This window comes from Lucilia sericata, unplaced genomic scaffold, assembly GCF_015586225.1.
Source record: "Lucilia sericata isolate MDLA Ls3-8-SP2 unplaced genomic scaffold, ASM1558622v1 Contig001280F_arrow, whole genome shotgun sequence".
Classification (NCBI taxonomy): Eukaryota; Metazoa; Arthropoda; class Insecta; order Diptera; family Calliphoridae; genus Lucilia; species Lucilia sericata.
The window spans coordinates 40,388-56,076 of NW_023995231.1; the positions used below are offsets into that span (position 1 = coordinate 40,388).

Here is a 15,689-nt window from a genome sequence, read left to right on the forward strand (position 1 = left end):
TGAAAATAATTTTGCCGCCTTAAATTTGCTATCAACAACGATTAGGGAAAATGGAAAGGTAAAGGGAGTTTAATTTGTTTATATTTTTGTTAATATTGTAAAGTGCTGAATACAATTTACAAACTACACATGGTTTGATGTTGCTATTGTTGCTATGTTTGTTGGTTTTTAATGTTACTACAACGACAGTAATTACTTAAGATTTACTTCATTTGTTTCTTAACTTAAAGTTAAGTATTATTATTTAGTTATTTTTTGTTTACATTTCTTTTAAGTTTAGTTACTATGTTTAGAGGCCTATATGTAGTATGTTTTATTGTGTATTTCTGTACTTGTTCTGTAGCTATGTATGGGTATGTTAATGTAAGTTATGTTTGTTTGTATGTATATTCATTTAAGTGTTTGCATATTATTATTATTATTTTTTGCTTTAGCTAACAATGACTTCATTTATAGTTTATATTTATTTATTTATTTTTCATTATTATTATTATTCATTTTGTCTACAATTCGTTGTTGTATTTTAAAAAGTGTATGTTTGTGTTTGTTGTGTGTGAAAGTGTGGTTCCTTTAAATTTAAACTGTATGCTTATGATCATGATGATAATACACAATCATGTTAAAGATGCTGCAGCTGTAGCGTAGGTTTAAATTGAAGTAAATGTTGATGATGATGTTGAGTAGGAATAAGGAAAAGGTAGGGGCGGTAAGGAGTGTAGTATACCTTAGTTTTTTTCATTTTTTTGTTTGGTTAATTGGTTTTGTTTAAGTTATAGGTGAAGCTAATAACATATTGCTTATCATACTAAGAGTAGAGTTTTATAGAGAGAGAGAAAGAAAGAAAAATAAAGACTTATAGATTGATTGATGTTTTGTTTTCTGTTTTAAAGGTTTTCTTTCTTCTATCTCAAATAGTTGCTGTTTGCTTTCTGTTTCATTTCATACAATTTCTAAATGCTTTAAGTTTTGTTGGTTGGTATTTTGTTTGTTAAATATTTTTTAATATATAATTTGCTTTGTTTTTGTTTGTTAAAAATAAAAACTAATATACTTTACTTCCATTTATTCGATTTGGTGGCTTTTTTGGTTTTCTTCTTCTCATTATTGTCCTTATAAGAACGATTTGCCGGTCGATCTTATTTTTTGAAACATGAAAATAAATAGAAAAATTTTGGTGTAAAAATCTTTGTAAAGAAACGGTTTAAGTATACATATGTATATTGCAAAAATCTAAAACTTTATAAAAAAATAGAAAACGAATTGTCGCAAGTTCACTGATTCGAACAAAATACTGAAATTCATATTTACATTTTCTAAGAAAACTGAAAAAAAAATTTATAAAAAGAAATCTACACACCTGCTTTCATATTTGAAGCCGATACCGATGAGGAAGAAGCTGAATTTGAAGGACGCGATTCAGATTCCGAACCCGATTTCGACGATGAATCGGATCCATTAGAGGCCACTGATGACTCCGATGAAATGGAAATAATCGATATTGTTGAGGATGCGGATGTTAGAATGCCATGAGTGGTTGACGCTGATGTCGAACCACCACCGCCCAAACTCGATGTACTTGTGGAGGCATTATGTTGGCGCGGTAATGTGGCCGAATGCTGTTGCTGTTGTTGCATACGTTGTTGCCGCACCTGTTGCTGCTGTTGTAAACGCTGTTGATTTGTATAACGGGGTTTTGAGGTGGCAACATAATTTGGATTAGAGGCGGCATATTGTTGATACTGCTGTTGCATTGGAGGTGGTACATAGAATTGTTGACGATAATAATGGGTTTTATTTGAAGATGACTGTTGTTGTTGCTGCTGTTGTTGTTGTTGGATTGCTTGCTGCCTGGGTGGTGAGGGCGATAAAACATTTTTCTTTGTCGTTGATGAGACTGTTTGAAAGTCCGACGACGTTACGGCTGTTGGTGATGGCAATGCTGTGGTAATGGTTGCTGTTGATACCACAGCAGCTGATGTTTCTGCTGTTGTCGTGTATGTACTACAAGACGATGTAACAATTGTTGTAGTTGTTGTTATAATTATTTCATTAAGCGACTGTGTGGATGTGGATTTTGTTGTTGTTGAGGGTGATGTTATTGTTGCTGTTGTTGTTTGTGTGGTTGTTGATGTTGTTATTATTGACGATGACAGTTGTGGCGATGATGTTGATGATGATATAAAACTATTTGTTTGTGTGGGTGTTTGTGGTTGTGTGTATTGTTGTTGTGGTGGTGGTAGTTGTTGTTGTGTGGTTAGAGGCTGCGGGGTTTGTTGCTGCAACGGCAACGATTTCAGCGCATTGATATTGCCAGCATGCATTTGGAACTGTGTTCCGGCTGCTTGCACTTGCATTTGAACCAATTGTTGCTGCTGATGTTGCTGCTGTTGTTGTTGTTGTTGCTGCACCAAACCGGCAACTATTCATCATGTATCCATCCGGGCAGCTGTGTGAATATTCGCGGATGTTGTTTGTGTCATTGGAACACCACCGCCGCCCAACACAATATGTGTGGTAGACCCTGTTGTCGGTGACGTTGAGTCGGCATCACATTCTTTGCTATCCTCCGAATCATCCCCCGAGGAAGTGCTACCACGTCTATGACACATTGAATTCAATGCAGCAACATGATGTTGCTGTTGCTGCTGCTGGTGATGATAGAGGTGTGGTATTATATGAATCTGTTGCTGTTGGCCGGTCAAAGCACCGGCTGGTAGCATTGTGGAAGGCAATATTTGTATCTGCATATACTTGGGGGTGTTCCCCACCACGTTCGGTGTACCGGGGCCACCTAACGCCGAGACGGGTGAATGGCGTGTGACGACAAGATGCTCAAAATGTTCACGTATCCATTCACGATAATCTATAACATCGTCTGTGATACGTATAATGCGTCCTAAAAGAGAGAACATTTTGGGTTATTGACAAAGAATTAAATTTAAGCCGCCTATAACTTACCCAATATCGAACGCTCATTACAATCGTTGGCCCAATCGTTGAGAGGACTCACAGCCTGTGACAGCATTAGATAGGCGTATTCGAAGGCCTGCTTCACTTGTAGGGCGCCGTACGAACTGCGACCGATATCATTGCCGGGCGTAAGTGGATCCTCTATGCACAGCAGTGACGGCCGATGACCATCGATCATATCACGTTGTAAGTCTTCTTTGGGTATGTAACGGCCGCCGTTCTTTATGGAAATGCCAATTTTCATGTAGTTGAACTTGCGGCCATACAATTCGAAAAACTCCAAGAGTAAAACACCCAAATTATCAGTCTCGGCGTGAATTTGACGAGGATGCAGCTGGAGGAAGCTTATGCACATGAGTATCAATGAATAGGAAGAAATGCCACCAGTGAAGACTTCATTGAGATCACGTTGAAGTAAAAACTGTTTTAACACAAGCACCAGTTTTGCAAGCAACGGAAACTCTTGCTTGTATTTCTTAATAAGCTCGGCCGACTGGACACCGGACTGCATGTTGAAGGAGATGTCAACTTTGACCTGAGTCTCGCGATCAGTTAACTTAATAATGGGCACGGAAGCCTTGTCCAGAACACGCACCGAATGAGGTTCAGCTATGCCACGGGCAATCAGTTCAGTTTCTAAAGTTCTCAAGGGCATTTTATCCCAAAGACCTGGAAAAAATAAAAAATTATTTTAAATTTCCACGAAGAAAAACATTTAACTACATTTACCTAATACCACTAGATCAATATCTGAGGTAGGCAGGAATAAACCAGTACGAAAGGAACCAAAAATCTCAACCAAAGCCGAGGGCCATATGGAATGGACAACAGCCTCAATGCGATGTACCACCTCGTTGCGTATGGCATGCTCGGTGGGTGTGGGCAGTACATAATTATAGAATTGCTCAATTTCTTGATGAAGACCTAAAACGCCGCGACAGTAATTGAAATCGGGTACGCGCCAAGGACAGCCCTTGTATTTCGAAATCAATTTGTCCATGTGTTTATTGAAGTTGTATGTACTGGCCTTGTTGTCGACAATGCGGCCAATTTTCCTGCGCGAAGGATTATAATAGCTGGGACGTTCGTGTGAAGGCATTTTACCAGTCAAAGTCGTCGTCGTCGTAGTGTTTGTAGCGTCTCCGCCGCCGCCGCCGCCGCCCCCTCCGCCCTGTGTTGTGTTGTTGGCAGGTGTGTGAGAATCGTTATTTGTATTGGTCGTAGTGGTTGAATCAAGGGAATTATTGCTGGATGTATTGCCGCTGGAATTGTTGCCGTTATTATTGTTATTGCTGCTGTTGTGATTGTTGTTATTGTTGTTGCGTAAGCCACCAAATTGTTGCAATAGCAATTGTATGGAATCACGATCTCTAGCAGTTAAATTAGCACCGTTATTGAATTTATTACCACCACCTTGTAATTGTTGTAGCTGCAATTGTTGATTCTGTTGCTCCAGCAATTGGCTCATTTCATGCGCATTGGTTTCCCAAATTTTACACCATGTGAGTAAAGCTGGACCCTCCTGTTCCTCTTGAAACCAACCAACAAAAGGATCCATTCAAAATGTTTTCTTACAAAAACAAACAAAAACCCCAAAACGAACTGGCAATAAGTGCTGAACTTTTTGCCGTTTGGTTAACAACACTCCTGCTCTTGCTTTTGCTTGCTCCTCGACACTAGCTTCTTATCTTCTTTTTCTCTCTTTCTATGCCTTTTTATATCTTGTGTTTGTAGCTTCTATCAAGGATATTTGTCGTCCACTGGACGTTTGTATTATCGATTTTCAAAATTCTTCAAATAGAATTTTAAACTTTCTATAGTTTTTTTGTTGTTTATTGTAGACCACTTATCTATGGAATGCCAATGATTTATTATGATTATTTACTCTCTTTTATTTGAACTTAATTTCAATGAGAGTTAAAATCCTAAAACAAAAATAAAATAATTGCAAATTATATTTTAGTTACCAAAAATTATAGAAAATTAATACATTACAATTTTCGTTCAATGATCTAAATATAAAAATTGTGAGAGTTTATTAAAGATTGTGTTTTTCCTTGATATGTTCATTCTTAAAAGGATTTTTCATAATTGCAATTTTATTTATCCCAATTAATAAAAAAAATATAGAAGCCCTTTGCTTTTAATCAAATAATTGATGTTTTCGATATAATCATTTTGTATTCCCACATCTGAGTACCTATGTACTCAAATCTTAATAAAAATTTTTATCACGAGACTTTTGATAAGAGCAAATGTAACAAAATAATAAAAATACAGACGTTCATCTGAACATAAATAAAGGTGCACTTGTAACAATAACAAAATATAAATGAATATGTTACAGTGATACATATATTTTAAAAAAGATTAACTACATCATCAACAACAATAACAAGAATATGAAAATATAGCCCAGAGATTATGGGAGTTAATTATGAAGTAAATAAAAATTAATTCACCAAATTTAAAAGCAACAAATATTTGGTGAGTAACAAGTAAGTGTTTGTTTAAGCTTTTTTTGTATTAAATTGTATGAATATAGAGGGGGGAAAAAGACGTGTTAATGGAAAAAACCCGATCCAATTTTATATACAACTATTCCCTCAAATGTATTCTTCTTTATATTTCAACTATTATTAATTATGTATTAAAAAATCAAACAAAAAGCAAAAGAGGTAGTGGTTCAAGAGAAAATAATAGTTCAAATATTTATAAAAATTTAAATTTAAATAAATTTAAGTATTTTGCATAATTTGTGCATTATTTCTTAAACATGATGGTTTTTTTCTTAAAAAAATAAATCTTTAAACACTGAGTTTTAGTTACGAAATGTCTTTTTATTAAACCCTCTAAATAAAAATGTGCTAAATGATTGTTATATTTTGAGAATAATTTAAATAAAATAATAATACAATTTATAACAAGGTTTTATGCTAGACATTAGATTTGTTGAAAAAAAAATTAAATTAAATTCAAAAGATTTATTTAAAAATATGATTTTTTATTTTAGAAATGGGAATGTTTCTAATTAAAAAACGGGTAGAAACAAATTAATTAATACTATTCTTAGACCTGATGATACATGTTTGATTAGGTGCCGTAGAGTCTAAGAAATTAACATAATAATAATTAAGATAAATTTAAAGAACATAAAGTTTTAAATGAAAATTTTCAAGTTCACCTTTTTTTTAAGATTAATAATAAGTCAAATATTGGAATACCTGGCCGATAGTCAAACATAATCTAAGAATACCCCGGTCAAACATTCGCTTTTTAAATTACTACAATGATATGGTTATCTCCTTTGTCGATACCATGTGATATTAATGTACTTCTGAAGTTTTATGTTTTAATCCAGAAACTCTTAGTAAATAAAAGAGCTTATTGATCGCATTCTAAAGGCCATTATATGACCCTTTTATATATCATCTTACTCTTAAACCGTTTTATTCTATTAGTTCTTTTCAGTTATCACAAAGATACCACTGGTATAGATGTACGCAGCCATAAGTTCTATGGCAGTTAAGGATTCTTATTTAGTTTGTTATTAAACATATTCACGAAGAGTAGTCATCTTATCACGATGTGAGGGCTTAAGTGCAATATGCTGACGGAGACAGCTCTGCTCGGGCTAGTTGCCTCCTAGGGGTTATCCTTGTCGGACATGTAATGAGACGAGCACGAAACTAAGAACTACTCCTCCCACCTGGCATATTGGGCGTTCTGTCGATTGATTCTCCTGTTACTGGGCAATCAACAGATATGTCCGATTGAATCCTTCTGGATTCCGGCACTTAAGTGTGCATGTTGATTGTCTGTTTGCTCCCAGTGGGATGGCTTTGTTTTCGTCCTGGCAATAGGCCAAAAATGTCAAAGAAAAATGTCCCTCGAATCCGGTTCGGGGCTGGAAAATCTCCGGAGACCCTTTTCCTATAGGCTGTGGCATCCGGACTAGTCATGTGCTAGCACCAGGCTTGGCCCCTCCGAGAGCTTCTAGAGCAACAAAAACCGCAAGTAGCCGGCCCATGCTGGCTTAAACCGCCCACCAAGCCTTCGGGTGTTGGTAAAGGTCCCAGCGGTGAGGTATATCTGCCTGCCGTGGCTATTACCTCTGCAGCCGCAAGAGCAGCCCTTGCTCATTCAAAAAAGGTCTCCCAAGTGCCCTGTGCGAATGTGGAGTCTTCGACCTAGATGTCGGCTCTTTCAATGTATCTCAAACTACTTCTCCTAGGTACAAAACACCTTTCAGAAGGGCTTTTGTTCATCGGCGTAATGCCAAGCGCATGAAACGAAAGTTTTTCTTTAAGAAATAACTATCGGCCACAGTCAAACTAACAAAAAATTAAAGGTCACCTAGGTATAATAAAATTTATATTTTATCAAAATATTACCAATTAAGTAAATTTAAATAGTTTTCATTTTAATTAAATCAACACATTGTATTTTATTAAAAGTTTCCCAAAGATTTTATTTAAATTGATAAAAATGAAACGGAACTAAAAACCTATTATTGGCAAATGCACACAATTTGGGCGGAAGTAAACTACATCTAATTAATAAATAAACAAACAAGTGCTAATTTTATAAAGAAATGAAAAATAAAAAAACAACTTTACATAATATAAAATTAAACAATTATTACAAGATAATTATGTTCAGTTAGGATTTTTGTATTACAGTTTTAGCAAACTTTGTTCCTTTCGATCTTTTAATACTATTTCGTTCAGAGTATAGATATCACTTCATTGTTCTTATTTAAAGTGGATTTAATGACAATTTTTAACAAAATATAAATTATTAAAATTAAAAAAAAAATATTTAAAGCAAAACTTACTTTTTCTCTCTGTGTATGATTATTATGAATTTCAGACCATAAATGGACAGTATTATTGAACACTTGAGTTTTTGTCAGTAAACTTAATCAGAAAAAAACAATTATGAAAATGTTCCTTTTTAAGGCAGAGTGACAAACCAAATACAAAAAAAAAGTAAAACGAACAAACTTAATATCCTTGAAGTAAATGTCTCGAAATAAAAACTATGAAATTAATCATCCAAATGATCCTTATTTTTTTCTTGTTCTTAGCAATTCAGCTACCAAATTATTTTATAGGTATTTAATGTTTTTGATTTTTTTTTTATAAATTACAAACAATTGCTAGACATTTCTAAAGGCCATTTTATAGATAAAATAAAAAATTGCAACTTGTTTGATGAAATTCTGACTTTCAGATACTTTTTTTGCACAGCCTTTTTGTATGTCTGTCTTTTTTGCTTTTTTTTTATTTGCAACACTTTTATTTAGTATTTTTTCTCAAATATTTTTATTAATATTGTTGTTGTTTTTATATTTCAGTTAATTGCAATTTGAATTAATTTTTTTCTATTTTATTATATTCGAGTTTAGATTCTTTGAAAAAATTCAATTCAGTCAAAAGATGTGTAGTATGTAGTAGGTTTGCTATTTTTTATTCATTTGCTTTTCTCGCTTATTCTTCTTCGTACATTTTTTCTTTCTTTCTTTTTCTCAAATACTATCGAAAAGAAAAAAACTTTACTACTACGCCATGTATAAAGAATTAATAGAAATACGAAAAATATAACACACACCGTCGTCTCACTCACATAAACTTTCAGGCGAAATATTAAAATGATGAAAAAAAGATAGATGTTGAAAAGAAGTGTGTAAAAATGTATTAAGGCAGACCCGACTTTAACGATTATGACGAAGAAAATTCGCAATTTGCTGTATAGAAAATTGCACAAATTTCAGAAATCATTAATGTTTTTGGCAATTTTTTGTGGACTTAATAGAATTGCAAGTCTTTTGATGTTATTTAGCTATTTTGTTTTATTTTTAACACATGGGAAATATTCCCTTTTTTGATTAGAAATTTTGCCTCATTACGAAAAGTTAACTTTTTTTCCTTCTCACTACCGCTCGTGTATTTTTTTGCTTTCCTTTTTAGCTTTGATTTGACATATAAAAATGCAAATGTCAATGTTATAATATAAATGTCAATAATTTACGTTTCTTATTTGACGCTGATTACCCAGTAGTCGTGGTGAATTTACTTTCTTGTATATTCTCAACTTTTCGTTGCTTTTTTCTACTACTGCTTCTTCTTCTCTCCCTTTTTTCACTTTTATCGCACTTTTGCACACTGTCCTTAGGAATTTTTTTTAGTTTGTGTAAAAACTTTTCTTCACAAATTTTCAAGTAAATTTGATGTATTGAAAGTTTCTTATTAACGCCATCTTTTCGTTGTGGACTTATTCAATGATTTTTAATAAATTGTATGATTTTTTGTTTTAATTTCACAGAAAAAACTTAAGAAATTACTCCTGGCAAAACCACGCGAACCAAAGTATAGTAACGAATAGGTTTATTTAAGTAAAGTATTTGGTATTGCTGATAGGGTTGCCAAGATTTTGAAAGAGAAAACTTGAGGGTTGTATATCACATGAGAAAATTGGACTTCTGTGGAAAATTTTATTTAAAATAATTATTTAATTAAAATATTATGGATAAGTATTAAAGAAAGTTAATCAAAAACGTAATTTATATTTGTAAAAATCTATAAAAACTGGCTTTTGTTTAAGTAAATAAAAGTAAATTTTCTTTCGAAAAAAATAACTTTAAATTTTACGTTGGAATAGAAATTGCTTTGTTATTATAGGTTTTCGAAACAGTTTTTGTGTGACAAAGAACTTGTTTATTTTTTTTAAAATGCAAAACAGAGTCAATTTTATATTAAAAAAATATTTTTTATGAATTTATAGTAGTTATGAAATTGAAATCATTTCGACCAGAAATCAGATCAATCCCTTTCCAAAAAAAAAAAAAACAGTTGAAATTTCTTAGAAAGAATAAAAAATATAGCTAGTTTTGTCAAAACCTCAATAGTTTTATGGTGGACTTTTTTAATTTCATTGACTTTATAAAAATAATAGAATTCTGAGTAAGAATATGTAAAAATTCCACTCGTTTAGATTTTTTACAGTAAAAACTACAAACTTATAAATTTTGATTTACAATCTAGTGAAGAAAGTGATATAAGAATACATATTAGCAAAAGAATCCGTGTTAGATATCTTGTTAAGTTAACCGTTTTTACATATGTTTTAATTTTTTTACATATATATAATTTTCAAAAATAATTCTCATAGCAAAAATATTGTAAACAAATTTTACCCCTCAAGTCCTTATAGTATTAATTTCCATACAATATTCATTCACAATAGCATGTATACAAACTGTCAAACACTTCGTAACAAAGAGTTACCATTCACAATCGCACAGTAAACCTTCGTAAAGCGTTTGTTCGGTCGGGCTCGCCTAGAAAATTTGTTTCGGTCAAATAAATCAGAAAATAAGTGGAAAATAGTTAATAAAAATTAACAAAAAGTGCAACAAATCGTAAATAATTTAACGCACAATCGATAAAATATGAAATATAAGCAAAAAGCTAAACAAATTCAACAGAATTTTATGAAGAAAAACTCGGAAAAAATTTTTAGTCTTCTTTTTTTTTTCTTAATGCATGTTTTCGCAGCGGGATGCTTCTAAAGAGGAGAAAATACAAGCTCATTTAAAAACAAATACGTAAGAAAGAGATAGTTCTATATGAAATCGACTGAAATAGTGAATGTGGTTAAAGGAAAAAATGTAACGATGTAAGAAATACACACAAAAAGTTTAAAGTTTTTTTCTATCAAACCAAAAAAAGAGAAATGTTTTAATTGAATAAATAAGAAAGAAGAAAAAAACATCTATAAATTAATTTAGCTTTACATAAAACAAAAGGCTAAAGTGTTTAAAAAGAAAGGCTAAAAAGAATGTGAAAAATTTAGAAAAAAAAGTATTGAAAAGAAAATTTACATCAACAATTTCATTCGCTCTTGTTCTTTGTGATTTATATTCTAATTTTTCTTTTATTATTTTCATCTATACATTGATAATGAGTGAGTGACTGACTGAGAAGTGAGAGTGTGTTTGTGTGTGCGTACGTGAGTTGTACATACGGCTTTGGCATAATTTTGCAAAAAGGTTCAACAAAAAGAAAATACAACAAAATATTTCGTTTTGGAGTACGAGTGGATGTTTGAGAGAGCGTGTGTATGTCGTCTGTTCGAGGAAAGGAAGTCGAAAAAGGAACACGTCCTTTTTCCTTCTGCTCCTGTTTTAATGTGTGTTTTATGTGTATGTTTGTTGAACAAAGTTTTTACTCTTTATTATAATATTTTATTTGCTCTCTATCCCCACGTTTAACTTCCGATTGTAAAAAAGAAGGAATAAAAAACAAAAATAATAAAATATTCATTAATTAAAAGTAAAACGTGTAAAAGAAAATGCTGAAAAATAATAAAAAAAAAACAACTTAAGTGTTGAATTGTTAATAACTAAAAAACAACAAATAAAAAAACATTTAAGTGGAATTATTTTAGCTTGTTCTTGTTTTTCTCTTTCGATTTTTTTGACATCTTCGTTCGTTTTTGCTGTTGTTTAGTTAAGTAGTTGCGGTTAATAAACTTCTTGCAATGTTTTTTTGTTTTCTTTTGCCTCCACACGTTCTGTTGTTTATTTTATTATTTGTATCTTCTCGTTAGTTGTTGTTGTTATTATTTTGTTGTTTTTTATGAGTTTCTTTAATGTGAACTGTGAGATTTTTTTTTTGTTTTTTTCTCTTGATTTTTTGTGGAAAAAATAAAGTCGTAACTGTTACGTTTTTACGATTTTTTTAATTCTATTTCTGATTGGGAAGTATAGCCAACATTTTTAAAAAGAAAGTTATAGTATTTTAAACTAACAAATTAATTTAAAGGGAAAATATTTATAAATGTATTAAATCCTTCTACATTAAAAGTAATGTTTTGCATAACCTTATGAACTTTAATAATAATGATTTATATAATAAATCAATTCTTTCTAAACAGGCCTTCCAATATTCCATAGTGCTGTTATTTGATAAAGACAACTTATACATTAGTATCTTCCATATTTAAATACTTAGAACTTGCCTTTAGAGCAAAGACCTATCGTCAATAATAACAAACTGTTCGCTATTTTGAATCTCCATATGCCTTTGTGGTTTCTAAAATATACCACAAAGTACTAAATTTCTATTTCCATAATAATAAATCCTCAAATATCTTCGATATTTAAATAATACATAATTTTATGGAATTCATAATCTTTCCACTCAATATTGAATTGTTTTATCACGTTTTTAGGAATCCTGACAGTTTACACAAAGATTGAATATGTATTCTTAGGTGTAGGTATTCCCAACAACATATTACAAATCTCAAATCGTCATAATTTACAATAAAAGTTTCTTAAGCATTCCCTTATAATCTTTTCTACAACTTAAAACAAATCTTTTTTCAATGAATCCAATTGGTGGTATTATTAACACATAATATTTTCAATTAAAACTTTACGAAATGCAATGAATCAATATACATACATATTTTCAATAACAAAACAAAAATTTGCATAGAATATTTTTTAGTTTTCGTTAACTCAAAATAAAAAATTTGAAATGGCAACTCTAACACCGGGCTTTTTGATGTTTTTGTATATTTTCTATTATTCCTATTATGATTAGAATAGTATACATCACACACATTCATACACATGACAGAGAGATAGCCGAAAACTAACAAACAAAATATTGATTATTCCCATTGCGAGCACATGTTAGAAAGGGACAACTCGCTAGAGTATGCAACACTGCTAAGTCAATAATAAAAGAGAAATGCAAAAAATCACTACTAAAAAATAAATGGAAGAGACGAAATAAAAGAAGGCAAGAAAAAATATAAAAAATGTTGTATATGAATGTGTAAGAGTGTGTGTTTAACAAAAAGGAAAAGAAGAAAAGAAAAAAATACTCTGAAAAGATGTGAGAAAAATGTTGTAATGGAAAATTATACACATATTTTCAGCAATGAAAGAAAACGTAAAGAAAAAATACAAAATTTACAAGAAAATATCAAGCAAAAATGATTACAATTAAATATAGAATTCAATTAATTAATTAAAATAAGAAAAAAGTGTGTGTGTGCAAATAAAACCTCGTCAGTAGTTGAAAAAATGAAGTGTGTGTAAAAATACGATTGAAAAAAGTTGATATTTTATGAAAATGTATAGAAATTATAAGGAAAGAGTCACAAGGTTCTAGCTGAGCCACGAAAAAGAAAAAAGTATTTTAAGCATTATTTATTTAAAATTAATAATTTATATTGTTTATATTGTCAACAGAATATAAGTTAAGTTGAAAAGTAATGGAAAAAATCAATAGAATTTAATAAAACATTAAAAAAAAGTTGTGTGAGTGTGTGAAAAAAATTGAAAAGTAAAAAAAGTATATAGTGTGAAAGACAACAGTAGCAGCAGCAACAACAATATCATCAAATATTAGCAACAACTACAGCAACAAAAGCACTATAACAATAACAACAGCAACAACAAAAGTAGCAGCAACAACAACGAGGACGAAGACGGAACATCCATCGATTTTTTACCGTATTTTCAAGTGGAGTTTTATACGTGTGTAGCTTAGCGAAAAACTACACAAACAACAAATAAGAATAATAACAAAAACAACAACAAAAACATTGTCTACTTGAGATTGTCTACTTCCTCACTTTCTACCGAACTACTGCACATCCTAGCAGAGTTGAGTAGAGCACAGCTCTTCTCATCATCATCCTCATAATCGTCAGTGTGCTGCACCCGACCCCCTTATCTGTTAGCTGTTGTGTCCTTAGTTAGTTTCCTTTTGAAATTTTTCATCATTCCCATTCATTCGTTTTGATATTTTTCAAATAAACTGGGTCTAAGATCTGTGGCCTAACATGTTGGCCTGTTTCAAAAGCAACAAATTACTTTAAATCTTTCGCGTTTAAGCTCCCGCGATGGACAGCAGTAGCAGCATACAGGATCAGAAACCACCTGGGTCCAATCATTTGCAACAAAGTAACAATGTCTGCCTACCGCCGCAAATGTCCACAAATAACAATGGTGGCCTTGGATTGCCGGGCGGCGGAGGGGGAAACAATTGTGGAATTGGGGGCGTTGGAGGCGGAGGAGCAGGGTCTGGTATGTTAGGACCAACCGGTAGTGGCGATCAACTACATTTACCACCTCCCTCGCCACAATTGGGTCTAAATTCTATGCATAACAGCAATAATGCTGGTAACCTTGGTGGAGGACTGGTGGGAGGTGGTGCCCTAACAACCCCCAACCAATCCAACACATTAGCTGGCTCTGTAGGAGGAAGTGGTGGTATTGTCAGTCTAGTTAATTCCCTTAGTAGTAATCAGTCAATGGCGGCTGGAAATTTTTATACGAACAGCAATAATACGACAATGCAGTCTACGCTACAGCCACCTACAATTGGTCCAAGTAATAGCGATTTTGACTCGGACACCGAACTGTCAATCGTGGCAGCAGCTCAAGCTGCCGCTGCTGCAGCGGCAGCAGCAACAAATGGCTACACTTCCAATTTGAGCAACATCAGTAATAATTCAAATTCCAATAATCTCGCTTCGAATAACAACTCGTCGGCTTCCTTAAATGCGAAACAACAACGTCAACAGAAAAGGAGACGTGAACGGGCGCAACGTCTACAGGCTGAGCGTGATAATCGCAGTGCGACTAACACACCAAACAGTCTCAACAACAGCAGCAACAACACCACTACGAACAATAACAACACAGCGCCGAATATCAATAACCCAAATCCAAATAACAATAACAATTCCCAAAACCCACAGTATAATACCAATAACAGTAACAATAACAACAACAATTTAACGACAGCAACAACAACCATTACCGGCAATCATCTCTATCAAGCCAGTAGTGCCAATAGCATGGGTGAAGATAGCAACAATTCAAGCGGCATTTTTACTACAAGTTCCAGTAGTAGCAGCACAAACAATAATGCTCTACTACCACCTACCGACAGTATTGCATCATTACTTTTAAATCCACCCCACTCGCCCGACTGTCATTCCGGTCTGATGGCAAGTCCCAGCGATAGTGAGGGTGAATCATTAGATGAAGATCTCCTATCGACATCGTCGTCCTCAACACTACTACTGCCGCGAGATAAACCACCGCCACGTCCTCCACCACCGGTACGAAGGAAATTGCCAAGGTCACCGGTGTTGGAGGAAGAAATCATTGATGGTTTTGCTATATTGGAATTTAAAACATATGAAGACTTAGAGGTGAGTAAAGAAACATTAAGAGATTTTTAATTTTGTTAAAATCTTTGTAGTTAAAGGTTGCTAAACTAGGTCAAATGGATCCCAAATATTTTTGGTTTCACCAGTTAGTTATTTTATAAAAATTTGTAAAACGTCGTAGTCATCCATCTGGGTCTGCCTATTTAATGCGCCGTAGGTCCCAAATTGGGTAATTAATTTTTCTTTAAAAATTATCTAATGACCTAAAATGACTGTTAAACAGAAAAACGACACAACAAAGTTTTTAATCAAAATATATTTGGATTATTGTTTCAATATAACACTGAATCATTTTTAACATTATAGGTTTGCGATGGGATAGTCTAAAATAATAAAATTTTCCCCAAATATATGTTAACTAGAAAAATATTAACATTGTCGTATAAAACAATAAAAATTTCTTAAATTTGAGTTAACAATATTTACTTTAGAATCTTTCTTTTTGCAATTTCTGC

The 15,689-nt window shown here is 32.5% G+C and overlaps 3 protein-coding genes across 14 annotated transcripts in view; 1 reads left to right on the forward strand and 2 right to left on the reverse strand.

The window, feature by feature from the left end:
• Nucleotides 1-543: 543 nt before the first annotated feature.
• LOC119610800 (non-canonical poly(A) RNA polymerase protein Trf4-1-like) lies at nt 544-9,355 on the reverse strand. Of its 9 annotated transcripts, none has more exons than XM_037966160.1 (6): nt 9,027-9,346; nt 7,808-7,889; nt 3,700-4,895; nt 2,959-3,639; nt 1,358-2,896; nt 544-1,135 (listed from the first exon to the last, which is right to left on the reverse strand). In XM_037966160.1, exons 3-5 carry the CDS (start codon nt 4,526-4,528, stop codon nt 2,427-2,429), a joined length of 1,980 nt encoding a protein of 659 aa, XP_037822088.1. In that variant the 5' UTR covers nt 4,529-4,895; nt 7,808-7,889; nt 9,027-9,346; the 3' UTR covers nt 544-1,135; nt 1,358-2,426. The 9 variants fall into 9 exon arrangements, with proteins under 9 accessions (XP_037822088.1, XP_037822084.1, XP_037822083.1 ...); XM_037966156.1 differs by having other exon boundaries at nt 7,808-8,141; XM_037966155.1 differs by having other exon boundaries at nt 7,808-8,507.
• On the reverse strand, nt 1,053-2,354 carry LOC119610801 (ras-interacting protein RIP3-like). Its single transcript, XM_037966163.1, has 3 exons — nt 2,146-2,354; nt 1,358-2,001; nt 1,053-1,135 (listed from the first exon to the last, which is right to left on the reverse strand). The coding sequence occupies exons 1-3, from the start codon at nt 2,352-2,354 to the stop codon at nt 1,053-1,055; spliced, it is 936 nt and encodes a 311-aa protein (XP_037822091.1).
• Nucleotides 9,356-10,271: 916 nt separating the features above from the next.
• The window catches only part of LOC119610803 (mucin-12), a 48,353-nt gene continuing 42,935 nt past the window's right edge, over nt 10,272-15,689 (forward strand). For 3 of the 4 annotated variants that reach the window (XM_037966164.1, XM_037966167.1, XM_037966166.1), the window contains exons 1-2: nt 10,272-10,579; nt 13,241-15,216. In XM_037966164.1, the coding sequence (XP_037822092.1) occupies nt 13,897-15,216 (1,320 nt within the window). In that variant the 5' untranslated portion in view covers nt 10,272-10,579; nt 13,241-13,896. Of the gene's footprint in view, nt 10,651-13,240; nt 15,217-15,689 lie in introns of all 4 variants that reach the window. The other variant, XM_037966165.1, reaches the window with a different exon arrangement.

Bases quoted from the DNA above. Each gene is read 5' to 3' on its own strand.
- LOC119610801 (XM_037966163.1), bottom strand. From the start codon at position 2,354: ATGCAAGTGCAAGCAGCCGGAACACAGTTCCAAATGCATGCTGGCAAT. The intron at 2,002-2,145 runs GTCAATAATAAC...ATCGTCTTGTAG, and splicing joins TCATCGCCACAACTGTCATC to TACATACACGACAACAGCAG. The intron at 1,136-1,357 runs GTGTGTAGATTT...TCAAAAAATAAG, and splicing joins GGCTTCAAATATGAAAGCAG to ATCGACCGGCAAATCGTTCT.
- LOC119610800 (XM_037966162.1), bottom strand. From the start codon at position 4,528: ATGGATCCTTTTGTTGGTTGGTTTCAAGAGGAACAGGAGGGTCCAGCT. The intron at 3,640-3,699 runs GTAAATGTAGTT...TATTTTTTCCAG, and splicing joins TATTGATCTAGTGGTATTAG to GTCTTTGGGATAAAATGCCC. The intron at 2,897-2,958 runs GTAAGTTATAGG...TCTCTCTTTTAG, and splicing joins TAATGAGCGTTCGATATTGG to GACGCATTATACGTATCACA.